The 18,438-nt window shown below is 34.9% G+C and overlaps 1 protein-coding gene across 6 annotated transcripts in view; it reads left to right on the top strand.

Annotated features, from left to right (window-relative positions):
- Positions 1–16,895, top strand: part of N4BP2 (NEDD4 binding protein 2) — an 85,822-nt gene extending 68,927 nt beyond the window's left edge. For 2 of the 6 annotated variants that reach the window (XM_032593001.1, XM_030313987.1), the window contains 3 exons: positions 218–386; positions 8,044–8,167; positions 16,620–16,895. In XM_032593001.1, the coding sequence (XP_032448892.1) occupies positions 218–386; positions 8,044–8,167; positions 16,620–16,755 (429 nt within the window). In that variant the 3' untranslated portion in view covers positions 16,756–16,895. Of the gene's footprint in view, positions 1–217; positions 387–8,043; positions 8,168–9,408; positions 12,312–16,619 lie in introns of those variants that run through there. The other 4 variants (XM_030313990.2, XM_030313992.2, XM_030313991.2 and 1 more) reach the window with 4 other exon arrangements.
- Positions 16,896–18,438: the final 1,543 nt, after the last annotated feature.

Here is an 18,438-nt window from a genome sequence, read left to right as displayed (position 1 = left end):
ATATGTTAGAATTGATGATGAAATATGTTATTAATTCACTGAAATTCACCTAAACTGTGGTGCATTCTTGCATATTAGCCCATTGCATTATTTAAAATTTTAGATTTGCTGTTCCCTTTTTTGTTCTACATTTTATTTGGGACAATTTTTGTTTCCTCATTGCCTTCTAAGTAGCAAATATCAAAAGTGTTTACTGGTGATCTTTTTATAATTAAAGGGTAGTCTCCATGAGCAGAAGATGAAAGAAGCCAATCACCTTGCTGCCGTGGAGATCTTTGAGAAAGTCAATGCCTCCTTGCTGCCACAGAACGTTTTAGACCTCCATGGGCTGCATGTGGATGAAGCTATAGAACATTTGATGACAGTTTTACAGCAGAAAACTGAAGGTAGGACTGTGGTAATGACAAATTATCAGTAGAAAATATGTTTTTTGCTTATATTGGTAAATTTACCAATTCAGGAGAATCTGAATTTTCAGGCTCAGGATATCTGTGTCACATTTATAGATATTTGTATTAGGTTCATTCTTCACAGGGACGTTCTTGGAAAAGAATCCTCATTAGCCTGGTCATTAACATTTTGTTTTTATTTTCCTATTTTATTTATTTTTTATTTAAAAAAAAATTTTTTTTTAACGTTTATTTATTTTTGAGACAGAGAGAGACAGAGCATGAATGGGGGAGGGTCAGAGAGATAGGGAGACACAGAATTTGAAATAGGCTCCAGGCTCTGAGCGGTCAGCACAGAGCCCGACACGGGGCTCGAACTCACAGACCGTGAGATCATGACCTGAGCCAAAGTCGGACACTTAACCGACTGAGCCACCCAGGTGCCCCTTTATTTTCCTATTTTAGTTATATTGGTATTCTCTTGTTGTATTTATTAAAGAGAGGGCATGGTGTAGAGAACAAACCAAGGGTTGATGGAGGGAAGGTGGGCAGAGGATGGGCTAAATGGGTGATGGGCATTAGGGAGGGTACTTGTGATGAGCACTGGGGGTTATATGTAAGTGATGAATCACTGAATTCTACTCCTGAAACCAATATTACACGATATGTTTACTAACTAGAATTTAAATAAAAATTTGGAAAAAAAATAAAGGGAGAGCATGGTATAATCTGGGAATCCTCTGTGACTTATAAATGAGACTTTTCAGGAATATCATACATCTTTATTCAGTAGACATTTATTAAAGCTAATAGATGTTAGATGTCACTTGTTCAGTAGATATTTAATAAAATGCAGAAATAAATAAGGTCTGAGGATTTTTACAGAATTATCACAAAAGGCAGACTTTCTGAGTGTTTGCATTACGGAAGTGCTCCCTCTCTCTCCCTTTCTGCTTGTATATGTCTTTGCAGGTCATGGAAAGGACACTACCTGCTTCTTCTCTAAATTCTACCTCTTCCCAGGGCTTTGGATAAGGATCTTTTTCCATCTAGTATCATGTACTTCATATACATTAACGTATCTTGTTTCTTTTTCATTATCAGATGGTAGCACTTAGAACTAAGTTCAGTCTGTTTTAGTTCCCCCATGCTCTAATACTAGAAGTCATCTCCTTTACCACTACTAGAGTAGTTTTGAATTCTCAACTTGCCTTTGTCTTTATCTTCCATTGTGTTGTGGAGACATGGAGTCCCGTGCTTCAGCTGTGACCCTGTAGCTCCATAATCCTGTCTGTTATTAATAGTTGTATTGTTCTGGTTAATATATATATATATATATATATATATATATATATATATATGAAGGCTTTAAACTATACTTTATATAGGTTAATAGTTGTATTGTTCTGGTTAATATATATATATATATATATATATATATATGAAGGCTTTAAACTATACTTTATATAGGTTTATCAATTCAACATGTATTATTTATAATTAATTAAATACTTGATTAAATATGACTGATGCAGAGGTTGAAAACTGATCTGTTTACCATGAACACCATGTTGAAATACTTGCAGTAACGTAATAAAACACTTGCGTACCCATGAATCTAAGTGAGTGATAATATTTTACCATATATACTTCATATTTTATTTTTATTCTCCCCTTTGTATTCTTCCCAGACTTTTTTTTTAAGATTTTATTTTTTTAAGTAATCTGTATACCCAACGTGGGGTTTGGACCCACAACCCTGAGATCAAGAGTTGAATGCTCTACCGACTGAGTCAGCCAGGCACCCCTATTCTTCCCAATCATTTTCTCTTTCTTCCTTCTCTTTCTAGTGGAAATCAACATCTTTCAGGTTGGTTCCTAACTAGTTTTTAAAAATAAGTACTTTACTATATGTATTTTCATCAATAATCAGTCTGTAGTATTTCTTTTGTGCATTTAAAAAAATGAATGTACATGATTTCACACTATACTTTTCAACCAAGCCATTTGTTTTCACCCAGTAGAGTTTTCAAGATACACTTATGTTGATGGTCTGATTTTTTTCTTGTAACTGCTGTACAGTATTCAAGTGTCATGTCATAATGTATCCATTTCTCTACTCACAGGCATGTAGTTATAATGTCACAATATCAACATATCAACATGTGTACTCTCACTGCTATCTTCTTTCCTGGCTTTTTATACTGAAAAATTAAGAACCCATAGAGGAGTTGAAGTAATTGTATAATAAAAATTCATATATCTTTTACCTAGATTGATCAGTTTTTAACATTTGGCCATATTGCCTAATGTCTTTAAAATTGCTTTTTGCTGAACCATTTGAAAAAAAATTTTTTAATGTTTTTATTTATTTTTGAGACAGAGAGAGACAGAGCATGAACAGGGGAGGGGCAGAGAGAGAGGGAGACACAGAATCTGAAGCAGGCTCCAGGCTCTGAGCTGTCAGCACAGAGCCCGACGCGGGGCTCGAACTCACAGACTGTGAGATCATGACCTGAGCTGAAGTCGGACGCTTAACCAACCGAGCCACCCAGGAGCCCCTTGCTGAGCCATTTGGAAATAAAATGTTAAACATTGTGGTACCTTGCCTCTATATACCTCAGCATGTTTATCTCTCAGAAACAAATCCATTCTACATAATTGCAGTACCATTGTCACTTTTAAGGTATTTAACATTGTTATAATATTGTCTGGTATACAGGCCACATTCACATTTCTCCAGTGTATGGAAATGTCTTGTTTAGCTGTGCCATTTTTTCCCTCTCAACTCAGGATCCAGTCAGACATCACATTCTCCAGTTGACTGTCCCATGGCTGTAGCCTTCAGAATGTAGAAATAGTTCCGGGATGCCTGGCTGGCTCAGTTGTAGAGTGTGACCCTTGATCTCAGGGTTGTGAATTCGAGCCCCACATTGGATGTAGAGATTACTTAATATATATATATATATAAAAATAATTCTTCAGCCTATTTTTTTCTTCTGTGTTATTGACATTTTTGAAGACTCCAAGCCTTTGGTAGATTGACCTACAATTTTAATTTCTCTGATTGTTTCCTCCGTGATTAGATTTAGTTAAAGATTTTTTTTTTTTTTTGGTAAAAAATGCTGTGTAGGTGATGTTAGGTCATCCTTGGTGAACATATCAGGAGACATAATATGGTCAGATTGCCCCATTATTGATGATGTTAAGTTTGATTTCTTAGCTGAGGTTAGGTTTCTCTATGTAAATGTATCTTTTCTTTCTTTATAATTAACTAGTAATTTTTTGGCAATTGATACTTTGCAACTATGTGAATAACTATTCTCTTGCAATATTTCACCTAGTAATTTTAGCCTCCATTGATGATGCTTGACTGAATCAATTATTATATTGGTGGTTGGATAATGGTGTTTTAGAATTTGTGTTTGTACTATGTCTATTAGACATTCTTTGGTAAAGTAAAGAATTCTCCTCCTCTAGTTGTTTTTTAAATAGAATTTTGGAAATCTTTGAGAAAATCTAGAAAACAATAATAAAGATTTGAAAAGAGAAAATTTAAGAGCATTTTAAATATATTGTTTAGTCTGGAGGAAAAAACTTACGTAGAAGTATTATAAGAGAATATTCTGTCTATAGAGGGTGAATACATCATTTACTCAATAAAAATTTGATTATTGTATATTCTAGGCATCAAGAATAAAGCAGTGAAAAAGATACACAGTCCCTATTTTTATGGGGTTTGGTGTCTAGTAGGGTAGATGACAGTGAGCAAATAGTTACATAATAATAAGCACCGTGATAAGAGAGTATAGGTTGCCATGTTTCATTTAGCATAAACTCCTAAATCCCTATGTAATCTGTTCCTTGCCTGCCTCCCTATTCTCATCTTATGTTTTGCTCCTCTTTCTGTTTTATCTACACTGTCATTTCTTGCCATCTAGGCTGCCCATTAATAGCCTCTTGCAGTACTCCTGTGTACCACAGTATTTATAAAGACCTTATTATATAGTTGAATATTAAAATCTGTCTTTATGGCCAGGAATTGAGTCAGCAATGATTATTGAATCATCATTGTTTATAGAACCTTTCATTCAACACCCAACAGCAACTTTTAAATAAATGATTGAATAAAGGGTAAGCATTCCTTTCATTTCATATATGAGGAAATTAATAATTTGAAAAGTTTAGTAAAATGGAAAATAATAAGTGTTGGTAAGGATGTGGAGAATTGGAACCCTTTATATTGCTAGTGGGAGTATTAAATGGTACAGCCACAGTGGAAAAGGTTGGCATTCCTCAAAAGATTAAACACACAGTTACCATATGACCTAGCAGTTCTAGTTACGTATACAAGAAAATTGAGGGGCGCCTGGGTGGCGCAGTCGGTTAAGCGTCCGACTTCAGCCAGGTCACGATCTCGCGGTCCGTGAGTTCGAGCCCCGCGTCAGGCTCTGGGCTGATGGCTCAGAGCCTGGAGCCTGTTTCCGATTCTGTGTGTCTCCCTCTCTCTCTGCCCCTCCCCCGTTCATGCTCTGTCTCTCTCTGTCCCAAAAATAAATAAACGTTGAAAAAAAAAAAATTTAAGAAAATTGAAAACACAATTCATCCACACGCAGACTTGTACATGAATGTTCATAATAGCCGAAAAATGGAAACAACCAGATGTCCATCAACTGATGAAAGGACAAACAAAATTTGGTATATCCATACAATGGAATATTATTCAGCCACAAAAAGGAGTCAGGTAGTGATACATGCTACAACATGGATGAACCTTGTAAACATGCTTTGTGAAAGAAGCCAGGTACAAAAGGGCCACTTTATTATATGGTTCCCATTTATATGAAATGTTCACAATAGACAAACCAATAGAAACAAAGTATATTAGTGGTTACTGTGGCTAGAAAGTAGGGACTGGGGAGTAACTGCTAACAAGTACAGAATTTCTTTCTGAGACAATGGAGTGTTCTGGAATTAGTATTGATAGTTGAACAGTGTTTTGATATACTAAAATCCACTGAATTATACATTTTAAAATCATGAATTTTATGTTTTATGAATTATATCTCAATTAAAAAAATTACAAGAAAAAAAAAAGAGCTTAATAACTTGTATAAGGTGATGCTTGGTCAGACCCAATATACAAATCCTTTCTGAAGCCAGGCCCACTGTTGTGCATGTTGACACCTGTGGTAGTCTGTAGGTACTATTAGTCACCACTAGATGGTAGTATTGTTGAACAGAAATGTATCCAGGGGAAAATCTGTGATTCTGCCCTCCACTGCTTTTAGTTATAAAAGATGATTGTCAAACTTGGGGATGAACAACAACAAAAAAGTTATCTGACCCTTAAGTGCCTTCTGATTAGAATATACATCACTACCACCAATGATGTTTTTACTACTTTATAGGGATTTACAGGGAACAGAGGAACAGGTTAAATGGCACCATGGGGATACAATCAACAATATTTAGACTGTAAAAATCTAGGATAAATGATCCAAGTTTTTCAACCAGTTGTAGAGAAAAGCCCAGGGGGAGGGGGAACATTTAGATTAAAAGTTACTTCAGAGATATATCAACGAAATGCAATGTGTGGTCTTGTTTCAACCCTGATTTAAGTAAGTCACTGTAAAACCATTTTTTTGAGGGAGACTTTCAGCCATTTTTAGAAACATGATATTAAGGAACTGTTTTTAAGATGTGATGGTAGTATCGTGGTTCTTTTTATTTTGTAAGAGTCTTTTTTGAAATACATAATGAAATATTTACAGTAGAAATGGTAAGAAATTTGAGATAGGCTTAAAAATGAGTTAAGTAGTTTTTTTTAAAGGTGATAAGTGACAGGAATAGCCTGAAATTTGGGGACCTAAACATATACCTGAATTCATGCAACAAACATCCTTTGAAAACCTACTTTATTTGAAGCATGTGATTCAACTGTTGAACATTTTCAGAGCAGAGAATTTAAAAATGAAGTGTTATGGGGTGCTTGGGTGGCTCAGTTGGTTGAGCGTCTGACTCTTGATTTTGGCTCAGGTAAATGATCTCATGGTTCAAGGGAGTGAGCCCTGCATCTGGCTCTGTGTTGACTGTATGGGGCCTGCTTGGGATTCTCTCTCTCCCTGTCTCTCTGCCCCTCTCTCACTCACACTTACTCTCAAAATAAATAAACATTAAAAATATATAAATAAAAATGAGGTGTTATACATGACTGCCCTGATAAGGGGAGCAGCAGTGAAGGAATGATGAGAGTGACTTATGGATAGTTAAGATATCTAAGGTTTCTTTTAAGTAAACTTTGTAATGTCACATCTATAAAGAACAATGTACAGGTAATAATTATATAGCATAAAAACTTTTTTACAAAGTGAATACCCTGTGTAGCCAGCACCCAGGAAGAGTTGAATTTTGAACAAAATATTGTTTGAAATAATGGGTAATGGACTAGTGTAGAAATGGAGATCTTAAGCAAAGAAGGAATTAGAAATATAAGCAACATACCCTCTTAAAATTCCAGGCTAAATATTGCCTTGGAGATGTGAGACTTGAAAAACTGTTTGTGGATCTGCTGGAGTCTTAGGGCAACTTAGTGAGCAGAATATAGAATATTTATATTATATATATATGTATCTATTTTATGCTAATGATCAAAACTTGTGCTATTTATCACAAAGGAAGAAGATATTTAATTCATTAAATCAACTCTTATTATTAACAGAGTTTTTGTTACTTTATTGCAGCAGTTATTGACTTTCAGGGTTTATGTATTTAATTTTCACAAGATCATATCCAAAGCAAGAGCTACATTCTTGTAAGAGGCCTAGATTCATTTGATATTTAAAAATCATCTCTTTGGAAGAGTTTCTTCTTTTCTTCTTCTTCTTTTTTTTTTTTAAAGTTTTATTTATTTATTTTTTAGTAATCTCTACACCCAATGTGGGGCTCAAACTCATGACCCTGAGATTGAGAGTTGCATGCTCTTCCGATTGAGCCAGGCAGGTGCCTTTGGAAGAGTTTCTTAACAATTGTCTATCTTTAACAATAAGACTATAGTCCATGCTGTAATTAGTGGATTTGCTAATAGCGATTCCTGAAGGGTGATATCCTATAAAGTAGTTGCTTTAGATCCCATTTTACTGATAAGGAAACAGACACAGATAGGCAAGTAACTTGTCCATTGTCATACTGCCCCAGTCATTTGGTGGCAGAGCTCCTAATCAGACCAAAGCTGGCTGGCTGGCTTCAGAGTATTTAATTAAAAGGGTCATTGTGAAGATTCTTAGTTAATAAATATAAGTAGCTTAAAGCAATTCCTGACTCCAACTATGTAATAATTGTTAGATGTCATTAATATTACTATTGTCATTATCATTATTTTAGAGAGAAATTCTGGTAGCACATAGAAATCTCCCTCCCCACGGGGGAAGAAATTTCACTTATGTTTAGGCAGATGAATTGCTTTGAGACTTCCATACTTAAACAATGTAGATGAAATATCCATTTAAAAACATCAATTTTGGTGCTTTTTGAAGTTATAAGTCTGTAAATCCCCATGAAAGTAATTTTATATGTATTTGAGTAGTTAAAGCTTGTTTTCTATTGAGAATGTAAGACAAATGAATTTTAACTGGTCCAATTCCTGTTGTAACAGAATTTAAGCAGAATGGTGGTAAGTCCTATCTCTCTGTGATTACGGGGAGAGGAAACCACAGCCAAGGAGGAGTTGCTCGCATCAAACCAGCCGTCATTAAATACCTCACAAGCCATAGCTTCAGGTGAGTAGAGATTTCTGTTATTGATAATGGCAATGTCCATATACAGATAATAAACACTAATAGTATGCTCAAATGAGTTATTAGAATAGTTAACTAAATTTAACCATCTGATATTAGCCACAAATTCATGCTTAAATTATAACTTTTCCTGCTGGTCTTAATGATATTCAGAAAACCAGAAATGAAGGAAAAATACATTTTGTTTTTGAAGTAATCATCTGACAAAACTGTTTCATAAATTTAAAATTAACAGAAAGTAATATGATTGTGTTTCTTTGATAATGTATTATTCAAGATAATTAGATTATGTGTATCATCGTCTAAGGTTGCTAATTATTTATTTGAAAGGATATACATATTTGTGGATTTTGGAAGGAATTTCTGCTGAAATGTGGTTATAATGGATTTGTTTAAACTTTAGCAGAAATACTCCAGTCAGTATGAATTTATACATCTTCATAAATTAAATGCCATTAATAATCTTAGCTGTGACAAACATGAAATGAACTTTTTATTAAGTGATTATTATTCAGTAACAGAAAATGACAAGAGAAGTCTAAGAAGAAAGATCTGTTGATGGATAGATTCACTGAGGATGTATACCATTAGGTACCTACCTCCCCCTAGTTCTAGTTTTAGTTAATGTGGCATATTTTGTTTATGCCATGTAATAAGATGTTGTTTGGCTACATTATAGAAAATAGTAGCATTAATTCTGATCACAAAAACAGACGACGTTTTAGAGTTACTGTTACAAAAGGAGTAGTTGGACTGGAGCATTATCATGTTGGGATTAATGATCTATTGTAGAGACTAGTGTTTTTTAAATTTCACACTGAGGGACTTGGAAGCATTTCATGGCCTGATGAATCAGACTTATGTTAGAGATTTCTTTTTAGTACTGACTTAATGCATAGAAATAATGTAACACAGACATCATCTTATCCTTCACATACCATGCTGTTCTTCATGAAAGTTGAGTTCAGGCTTGAGATTTTTGAAAAATCTTAAATAACTACTAAGTTAGGAGTTATCCCTCTAGCTTTAGGATTGTTTATTTTTACAACGGATTAAAAGTACATAAGCATAGATATCAGTCCTGGATACTGACTTAATAATAAAGGAGAGTACTTTGATAGTAACTATTTCATTTAGCATAGATATTTGGAATTGATTACACGATATATTCCTTAACCAGTTTGAAATTTTTACCTAAAATAACTGTTTTCTCATTTCTATAGGTTCTCTGAAATTAAACCAGGGTGCTTGAAAGTCATGCTAAAGTAAAATAAACGTCCTTGACTTAGAGGTGTGAAGGTTTGTAGGTTAGTTTTATTTACAGTAATTTAGTCAATTTTACTGTACACATGTATTTTATTAGAAATGTCCAATTATAACAAAAACATTATAATGATGTTTTTCAGAATTCAAGAGAAGTTTAATTTTTTACTGAATCAAATGCCAAATACGTTGTCTGTTAAAAATACTGAAGAGAATTTTTATTGATTATAAAGTGTCCAAGAAAATTATCAGCTGTGGTTTTAAAGTTTGAAGTGCTCTGATTCTTTTTCAGAGAGAAAATGTTACCTTTGTGTTAATTGTTGTTAACATTTAGTAAAATCCAAAAGGCATCTTTGAGAGGCATTTAAAGTGCTTTGAGACCTGGTTCATGCCCATCAAAGGCTTGTATTAAAAGAAGGAGAAGTAGTGGTAGTAGTAATGAAAGAAAGGAAATGTAACAAAAGCACTTGAATGCTTTTTGATATCAAAGCTAAATACAAAAAATCATTTCATTTTGCCATATCCTGCAGGAAGAAAGACATGCTGTTTGTACTTTCTTCTGTTTTGTATATGATCTTGATCTCTTACCTTTTGTTCGTTTGTTCTGTATGTGTGCATTTTCTAGGAGGAAAGTTGGAGCCTGAGATTATATTGCAGTTTTATACCTTCTGTAGGCAGTAAAGTTTTTAGAGAAGGTGAAATGGTTAGATATCTACAAGTATCAGTGTCTTAATAGAACTGCTTCTAGAGCTGTCTGTGTAAGTGGTATTTAAGACAGTACTAAAGAGCTATATTTTATATTTGAGTCATATAATTTCTAAACAGTAGTGGGTCAAGAGCCTATTAACTTAAATGTAGAAGACATTTTTGATATAATCTTTAAAGGAATCCTTACAATTTAAAAGTTTTTTACCTTTGTTTTTTAAAAAAGAGCCAACTTTCTGAAAGGAAACTTTCATTGACTTTGTTTTGTGTGAGCTAAAAAGTCCTGTTAGTATGTCAACTATAAAATGTAAATTTCATTTATACACGTTTAATGTGGTAAAGTGTAGTTTTTCAGTATAAAACAATGGCTTAAATAAATTTGTCTTTGGATATGGAGAATATTTCCAACATATGTAATTTAACAAACAGTTGTGTTGGATTTTGATAAGCTTAAACATCATTTGGATCAGGAATTACAGGGTTGAGCTATTACTGAAAGAATCCTGAACTACAGAATGGTTTCTCAAAAGAACAGACATTTTAATGAAAATAAAACTCAAAAACACATTTTTGCGTATCATGAAAGCATGCTTTTAAAAGAAGACCTGTATCATTACATTTATTTCCACGAAAATAAAATGTTTATTATTTAGAAATGATTAGTGAGTGGTATTGAAATATTTTCTCATGGTTGTAATAATTTGTTTAAAAAAGAAAAAATGCCACCAGTTTAGCATATGTTTTTTGTAATGTCTAGAGGAGTTGTATACATTAAAAATAAAGCAATTCGTTTCAAGAACTTACTATGAAACTACAACTGTTAATGAAGTAAAATGTTTTTATGTATAAATTAATATGATTTAAGAAATGTGAATAATAGTACTAAAACCTGGGGTTACTTGAGGGTGTGCAGCTGCATACTCATTTTCCATGATTTTATATTTCCTCACCCAGTTTAAAAAAGCATTGCTTTTGAGCACTTCAGCTAGATTTATTTCAGTATTATTGTAATTATGATTAGTGTGGGAGCAGTCAAAAAGAACAAGGGATGAAGTGTTTTGTGGGCAGAAACCAAATGAAAGAAGCTATGTTTTCTGCTGTATCAACCTTAATGTTAGGCTTTATTTTGGTAAATCTAAGGTATTTTTTCTTCGTCATATCATTCATAAGTATATAGGCAAATTTTGAGCATGATATGTGCTTTTATGAAGTTGTTTTAATCCTAAACTGCCTCCCACCTCACTGTCTAGCATAGTTTAAACAACACATAATTATGAAAGAAAAATTTTATAGTTTTTCCTTTCTTGTTTTGCCCATTTCTAAATCCTATATGCCAAAGGTAAACATAGTTTGGGGATTATCAAATTTTTCTCTTGCTCTTTTCCAAGCCCTGTGTGTCAAAAGTAAGGAGAGTGTGTGGATTATCAACATCTTCAGGTATTGGTATATTAGTGCTAATACAGGTCTAATTAGAATGGCTCTTTGCAAATGTATTAATATTTTAAAAGTACAACACTTCTGTAGTTTGGAAGGTTTTAGTAACTGTTCTGTCTTTTCACTAGTCTCTCATCTGTGTCTACCAGGAGAAAAAAGAGAACTAATGTGGAAACTACAGGGAACGAGGGGTTAGACTTAGGAAACTCTTCAACAGTATTTTCAATTCATCCACTTTCTTACTTCAACATGAGTTATGGAAGCATGTTGTCTTAGGTTTATTGGCTGTTCATATAACTCATATTATTTTCAAGTTGAGGTTTTTTTCAATTTATTAGTGTTTCCATACTATTTGCAATTCTATGGCCTTTATGTGGCATATTATGTAGTAGAAATTCTGACTTATACTTTAAAGTGTTTTGTTTATTCAATACATTTTGAGAAGAAAGGTTAAATAATTCTGTTGGGTTGTTTCCAGTCCTTATTTCAGTCTTTTTCTTTTTAAATTCAAGTGTTTTGTGTGCTTAGAAAGCGGACATATGTAATAGCGAGATTGGTTATTTCTGAGCTGGAAATCGGAAACTTTGAGACTCAGGAAATTGCTCTGACAATGTTTTAACTGCTCTCAATTTAAGAAAATGACAAAATGTATAAAAAAGACACAAAAATAATGTGTGCTGTTTTTTCCAAGTGCTTTCCTAAGTGCTTTTCCATTGTGCAATGAGGTGAAGTTTGATAATTTTCTGTGTAGTGGTTAAATATTGCTTATTTTTATTTACATGGTAAAGAAAACAAATTTAAATGTTTGTGTGGCCAAAAAGAAGTGTCATTTAAAAGGTTAAGTGAATTTATGTAGAATGTATGTTAATGGTGCTTATTTTTAAAATGTAATTCAAGTTTACAGTATTATTAAAGCCTCTTTATAGAATTTAGTAGAGAAACAAGGCCGGAAGACATGTACATCCCGAAGAGCCTTTTATAACTTAACATTATAGAATGACAAATTTTATTATTTTCCTTAAAGTTGAGCAGTTGATTTTTATGGTCCAAATGGTGAACCTGTTATTAACAAATGATTGATTTAACCATGAAACTTCTCATTAAAATATAATATTGCAGCTATCAGTTGGAGAATATATTATAAAATTTTCAGACAGTATATCAGAAATGAGATGTTTTTATTTGTACTATAAAGAAAATGTAATTTTGCTGTTAACTCTGTACTTTTTTATTGAAAATGTTTTATAACTTTGCTTTTAAAATTTCTTATGAAACCATTTGCAGATTACATACTTAATTTAATAAAATACTTTAGCCACAGTCTACTGTGAGGAAATCCTTCATTTGATGTGGTAGGGTTAGTGGTTTAAATATTAAAATATATCTTTATGTGTAACTTTGTAATTTCAAGGGAAAGAAAAGGGTCATAAAATTTTTATTTCTGTACCACAGCTTTTATTCTTTGCTATAGCAAATAGGGGTCCACTTTTGAACCAGATAAATTATCTTTTTGATGGTAAAATTAAGAATAGTGGCTCTAAAGAACTCAAGTAATACTTTAATTAATATTAAAGACCTTTGAACTTTATTCAGCCCACAGCAGAATAATTCACTCAGTTAGCATCGACTTAAAATTTTTTATTTAACAAATATTAGTTAAGCACTTGTCACTGGGGATACAATCTGAGAGCTTCTCTCTACAGGTGTCTTATAATTCTCATCAACTCTCTGTGCATAGTTATTTATGCTATGAAGCACTTCCATGTATGTTATATTTTAAGACTCAAGAGAATCTTACTACATAGTTGTCTTACAGAGGCTTAGAGAAGCCAACTCATTTGCTAGTTAGTGGCAGAGGTAAGACTGCAACCTAGGTTCTCTAACTCCTACTATAGAACAACTACTTTTTTCATACAAGTAAGAATAATTACTTAAAAATAATATTCCATTACCGCCAAGTAAGAGAGAGATATGTGGCTCTACTGTATAAGTCTATGAAAAACTGCCACTTACAAATCTGCCTTCCTCCTGTATCTAAAGGAAGCTGGTATCATGGCTTTTCCAGTGACAAAAATAAAAGTTTATTTCTCTCTTAATGTAATACAGACTCAAGGTCTGATGGGTGTGCTCATTTCCATGAATTTTTTGGAGATCTGGGATCCTTTAATTTTTAGCTTACCACCCTTATCATACCCAAGCTGTGGCCTTCATTTCCTAAACCAGGATGGGTAGCTAGAGCTCTAATAATCAAACCTGCATTCTGTTGGGAGGCAGGACAAAGAAGAAAGGAGCAATGGGCAAGTGCCAGCAATTTTTTTTTTTTTTTTATAATAGATATTTGGAAGTTGCCATTCAACACTTCCACTTATATCTTATTGGCTGGAACTTAGTCATGTGGTCACATCTAGCTGCAAGAGATGCTGGAAAATTATCTTTATTTCAGTGTACTATATGTTCAACTACAACATGGACATTCTCTTGGAGGAAAGAGCATGTATATTAGGGGAATTAATAGCAGTTTCTGCCACATTTTTCATCACTGAATGTAAATAATGTGAAAATTAGTTCTTGATGCATTCTGTCAACATATCTTTGTTGATGATTACTCTGTGCTAGGAATAATAAAAAGGAAATCACAGTTGTATGCATTTTAACTTAAGTATTCAAATGATACCACTAACCAACATGGCTGATCAGGGTGATGGTTGCTGAAGGTTGGGGTGGTTGTAGCAAAATTTAAAATGAGACAAAAACAAAGTTTGCTACATCGACTGACTCTTATTTTGTGATGATTTCTTTGTAGCATGTGATCCTGTTGGATAGCATTTTACCCACAGCTGATTTTTCAGAATTGGAGTCCATCCTCTCAAACTCTGCCACTGCTTTATCAATGAATTTTTTTTTTTGATAGTGTAAATCCTTTGTTGTCATTTCAACAGTCTTCACAGCTTCTTCACCAGGAGTAGTTTCCATCTAAAGAAACCACTTTCTTTGCTCATCTGTAAGAAGCAATTTCTCATCTGTGAAAGTTTTGTGAGATTGCAGCAATTCAGTCACATCTTCAGGTTCCACTTCTAATTCTAGTTCTCTTGTATTTCATCCACATCTGCGGTTACTTCTTCCACTGAAGTCTTGAGTTCCTCCACGTCATCCATGAGGGTTGGAATTACCTCCCAACTCCTGTTAACATTGATATTTTGACCTCTGCTCATGAATCAGGAATGTTCTTAATGGCATTGAGAATGGTGACTCCTTTCCAGAAGGCTTTCATATCCGTCAGAGCAATTACTATCTATGGCAGCTATAGCCTTATGAAATATATTTTTTAAATAATAAGACTTGAAAGTCAAAATGACTCCTTGATCCATGGGTTGCAGAATGGATGTTGTGTGAGCAGACATGAAAACAACAATAATCTTGTATATCTCCATCAGAACTCTTGGGTGACAAGGTATTGTTGATGAGTAGTCATATTTTGAAAGGAATCTTTTATTTTCGGAGCAGTAGGTCAGTAAACCATGTTATAAGAGCTGTGCTGTCATTCTGGCTTTGTTCCTTGTATAGAGCATAGGGAGAATAGATTTAGCATAATTGTTAAGGGCTCTAGGGTTTTTGGAATGGTAAATGAGCCTCCTCTTAAAGACACCAGCTACATTAGCAGTTAGAAGGCTGTTTCATCTATATCAAAAATCTGTTGGGGCGCCTGGGTGGCGCAGTCGGTTAAGCGTCCGACTTCAGCCAGGTCACGATCTCGCGGTCCGCGAGTTCGAGCCCCGCGTCAGGCTCTGGGCTGATGGCTCAGAGCCTGGAGCCTGTTTCCGATTCTGTGTCTCCCTCTCTCTCTGCCCCTCCCCCGTTCATGCTCTGTCTCTCTCTGTCCCAAAAATAAATAAACGTTGAAAAAAAAAATTTAAAAAAATCTGTTTAGTGTAGCCACCTTTGTTATTGATCTCAACTGGATCTTCTGGATAATTTGCTACAACTTCTCCAACATCAGCCCGTGCTGCTTCACCTTGCACTTTGATGTTACGGTGGTGGCTTCTTTCCCTAAACCTCACGAACCAGTCTCTGCCACCTCCATACTTTTATTCTGCAGCTTTCTCACCTCTCTCAGCTTTAACAGTGGTGAAGAGATTTGGGATCTTGTTCTGGATTGGGCTTTGGCTTAAGGGAATTATGTGGTTGGTTTGATCTATCTGGACCACTGAAACTTTCTCTGTGTCAGCAATAAGGCTGTTTCACTATCTTATTCATATGTTCACTGAAGTAGCACTTTTAATTTCCTTCAACAACTTTTCCTTTGCATTCACAATGTGGCTGACTGTCACAAGAGGTCTAGCTTTCGGCCTTTCTTGGCTTTCGACAGGTCTTCCTCACTAAATCTAATCATTTTTAGTTTTTGATTTAAGGTGACATATGTGACTCTTCCTTTCACTTAAACACTTAGAGGCCATTGTAGGGTTATTAATTGGCCTAATTTTGATATTATTATGTCTCAGAATAGAGAGGCCCAAGGAGAGGGAAAGAGAGAGGGGAGCAGCCAGTGGGGACAGTCAGAACACATATAACATTTACCAAGCACAGTCTGTGCCCCCCCCAACCAAACAATTACAATAGTAACATCAAAGACCACTGATCACAGACCACCATAACAAATATAATAATAATAATGCAAAAACTTGAAATATTGGAAGAATTGCCAAAATGCGACATACGAAATGAACAAATGCTGTTGGAAAACTGGCACCAATAGACTTGCCTGATGCAGAGTTGGCACAAACCTTCATTTTGTAAAAAATACAATCTGTGAAGTGCAATAAAACAAAATGCAATGAAATGAGGTATGCCTTGTAGTTGTCTATCTGCCTGAATGCACGATATAATGCTTTGGGGTTTTTTTTGGTAGCTTCTATATCCCAGAAAAGGATCTAGTATATAGAATTGGGTACTCAAAAATCAGTGGAATCAAAACCAGTTGAACCTACATCTGATCAAGCCTGTAGACCTAACAACCAACTTATATGAATTACAGAGAACAGAGGAATATGCCAACACCATGGGATGTAACCACCAAATACAGACTGTGGGATGCTCTTACAACACAGTTTCTTCAAGTAAATTGCCAAGGAAAACAAAAACACAGATGGAAAGGGAACCTATACTATTAAGACGGAAGAGGCATATCAACCAATTTGTGGACTTTATTTGTTCAGCCAAAAACTAAGTTTTTTTTTATGACAGTAACATGACGATCGGCAATGTGAACACTGGAAACTTAATTATATTAAAAGATTTATTTATTTACTTATTTATTGGATGATGATATTGTGGTCGTATTAGGAAAACCCAGTTTCTCCCCCTCCTACCTTTTTCTCTCTTGTATAGAGAAAAATCCAATGCTTCCTCCTGTGTGTTTCTTTTCCGTGTCTCTTTATAATTCACACAAAACACCTTTCTGGTCACCAAACATTGGAGTTTTTTCCCCATACCAAGCAATTCTCTGTGACACAAGTTGGGTGTCTACAGTTCAATTAATTCTTACACTATCTACCCAGAGATAACATCAGGTTCTACAAATTAAGGGTTCAGTCCCACAAGACTGTCTCCCCCACTTCAGGTGCTAGTCACAGGTAGTAGGTCCCTAGGTTACCCTCAACTTCTGTCCGACTTGGCTATTAATCGGGGGTCCCCATAACCTCCTCACAGTTTTATAAATTTGCTAAAGTGGCTTACAGAATTCAGGGTAACAGTTCCTTATGTTTACTAGTTTATTAAAGGATATGATAAAGGAGACAGATGAACAGCCAGATGAAGAGATACATAAGGCGAGTTCTGGAAGGGTCCTGAGTGTAGGAGCTTCTGTCCCCATGGAGTTGGGGTGCATCACCCTCCTTGTTTGAATGTATTCATCTACCTGAAAGCTCTCCAATATTGGAATTTTGTGGAGACTTTCTCATGTAAGCATGATCAGTTATTAACTCCCATTTCCACCCCCTCTCCTGTCTCTAAGGATGAGGGCTGGGACTGAAAATTCCAAACTTCTGATCATGGTTTGGTCTTTCTGGTGACCGACCCCCATCCAGGATCCTACCCCAGAGTCACCTCAGTAGAATAAATGTTCCTAGTGCTCTTATCACTCAGAAATAGGGGTTTTAGGAGCCCTATGTCAGGAATGGAGTCAGAGACAAGTATTAGAACAAGAGATGCTCCTAGTGTTTTTATCACTTAAATTATTAAAAGGGTTTCAGGAGCTCTGTGCCAGGAACTGGGGGCAGAGACCAATATGTTTTCTGTTATCTCAGTGATTATATTTTTTATGTTGAAATACATAAAATGATATGATATCTAGGACTTACTTGAAAATAAGATGAAGTGGGTGGAAGGTACTTAGGAGATTGGCCTAAGTTGGTTAATGTTGAAGTTGGGAGTTTATTAGTCTGCGGTTCTACTTTTAACATATATTCAAAACTCAATAATAAAAAGTATTTTATTTATTTTAGTTATCTTTTAATGTTTATTTTTGAGAGACTGTGTGGGTCTGTGAGTGGGGGAGGGGCAGAGAGAGAGGGGGACAGAGGATCTGAAGCAGGAGAGCCTGATGCAGGGCTTGAACTCACGAACTGTGAGTTCATGACCTGAGCCAAAGTTCGACACTTAACCAACTGAGCCACCCAGGTGCCCCAATAGAAAGTTTTTAAAAAGTTGGTAGAAGAGCTAGAGAAATGAATTCTAGACTTGGCTTAGGGAATGACTTCCAGAACACTGTGCAATTAACTGCCTGCCACGTCTGCTGTAATTGAAAGGCCACCATGGCACCAGTACCACCACTCTCAGCATACTCAGAGCTGATG

The sequence above is a fragment of the Lynx canadensis genome, chromosome B1, assembly GCF_007474595.2.
Source record: "Lynx canadensis isolate LIC74 chromosome B1, mLynCan4.pri.v2, whole genome shotgun sequence".
In the NCBI taxonomy this organism is placed as follows: Eukaryota; Metazoa; Chordata; class Mammalia; order Carnivora; family Felidae; genus Lynx; species Lynx canadensis.
Note: the sequence above shows the minus strand (reverse complement) of the source record. Positions and strands in the feature narration are given on the sequence as shown.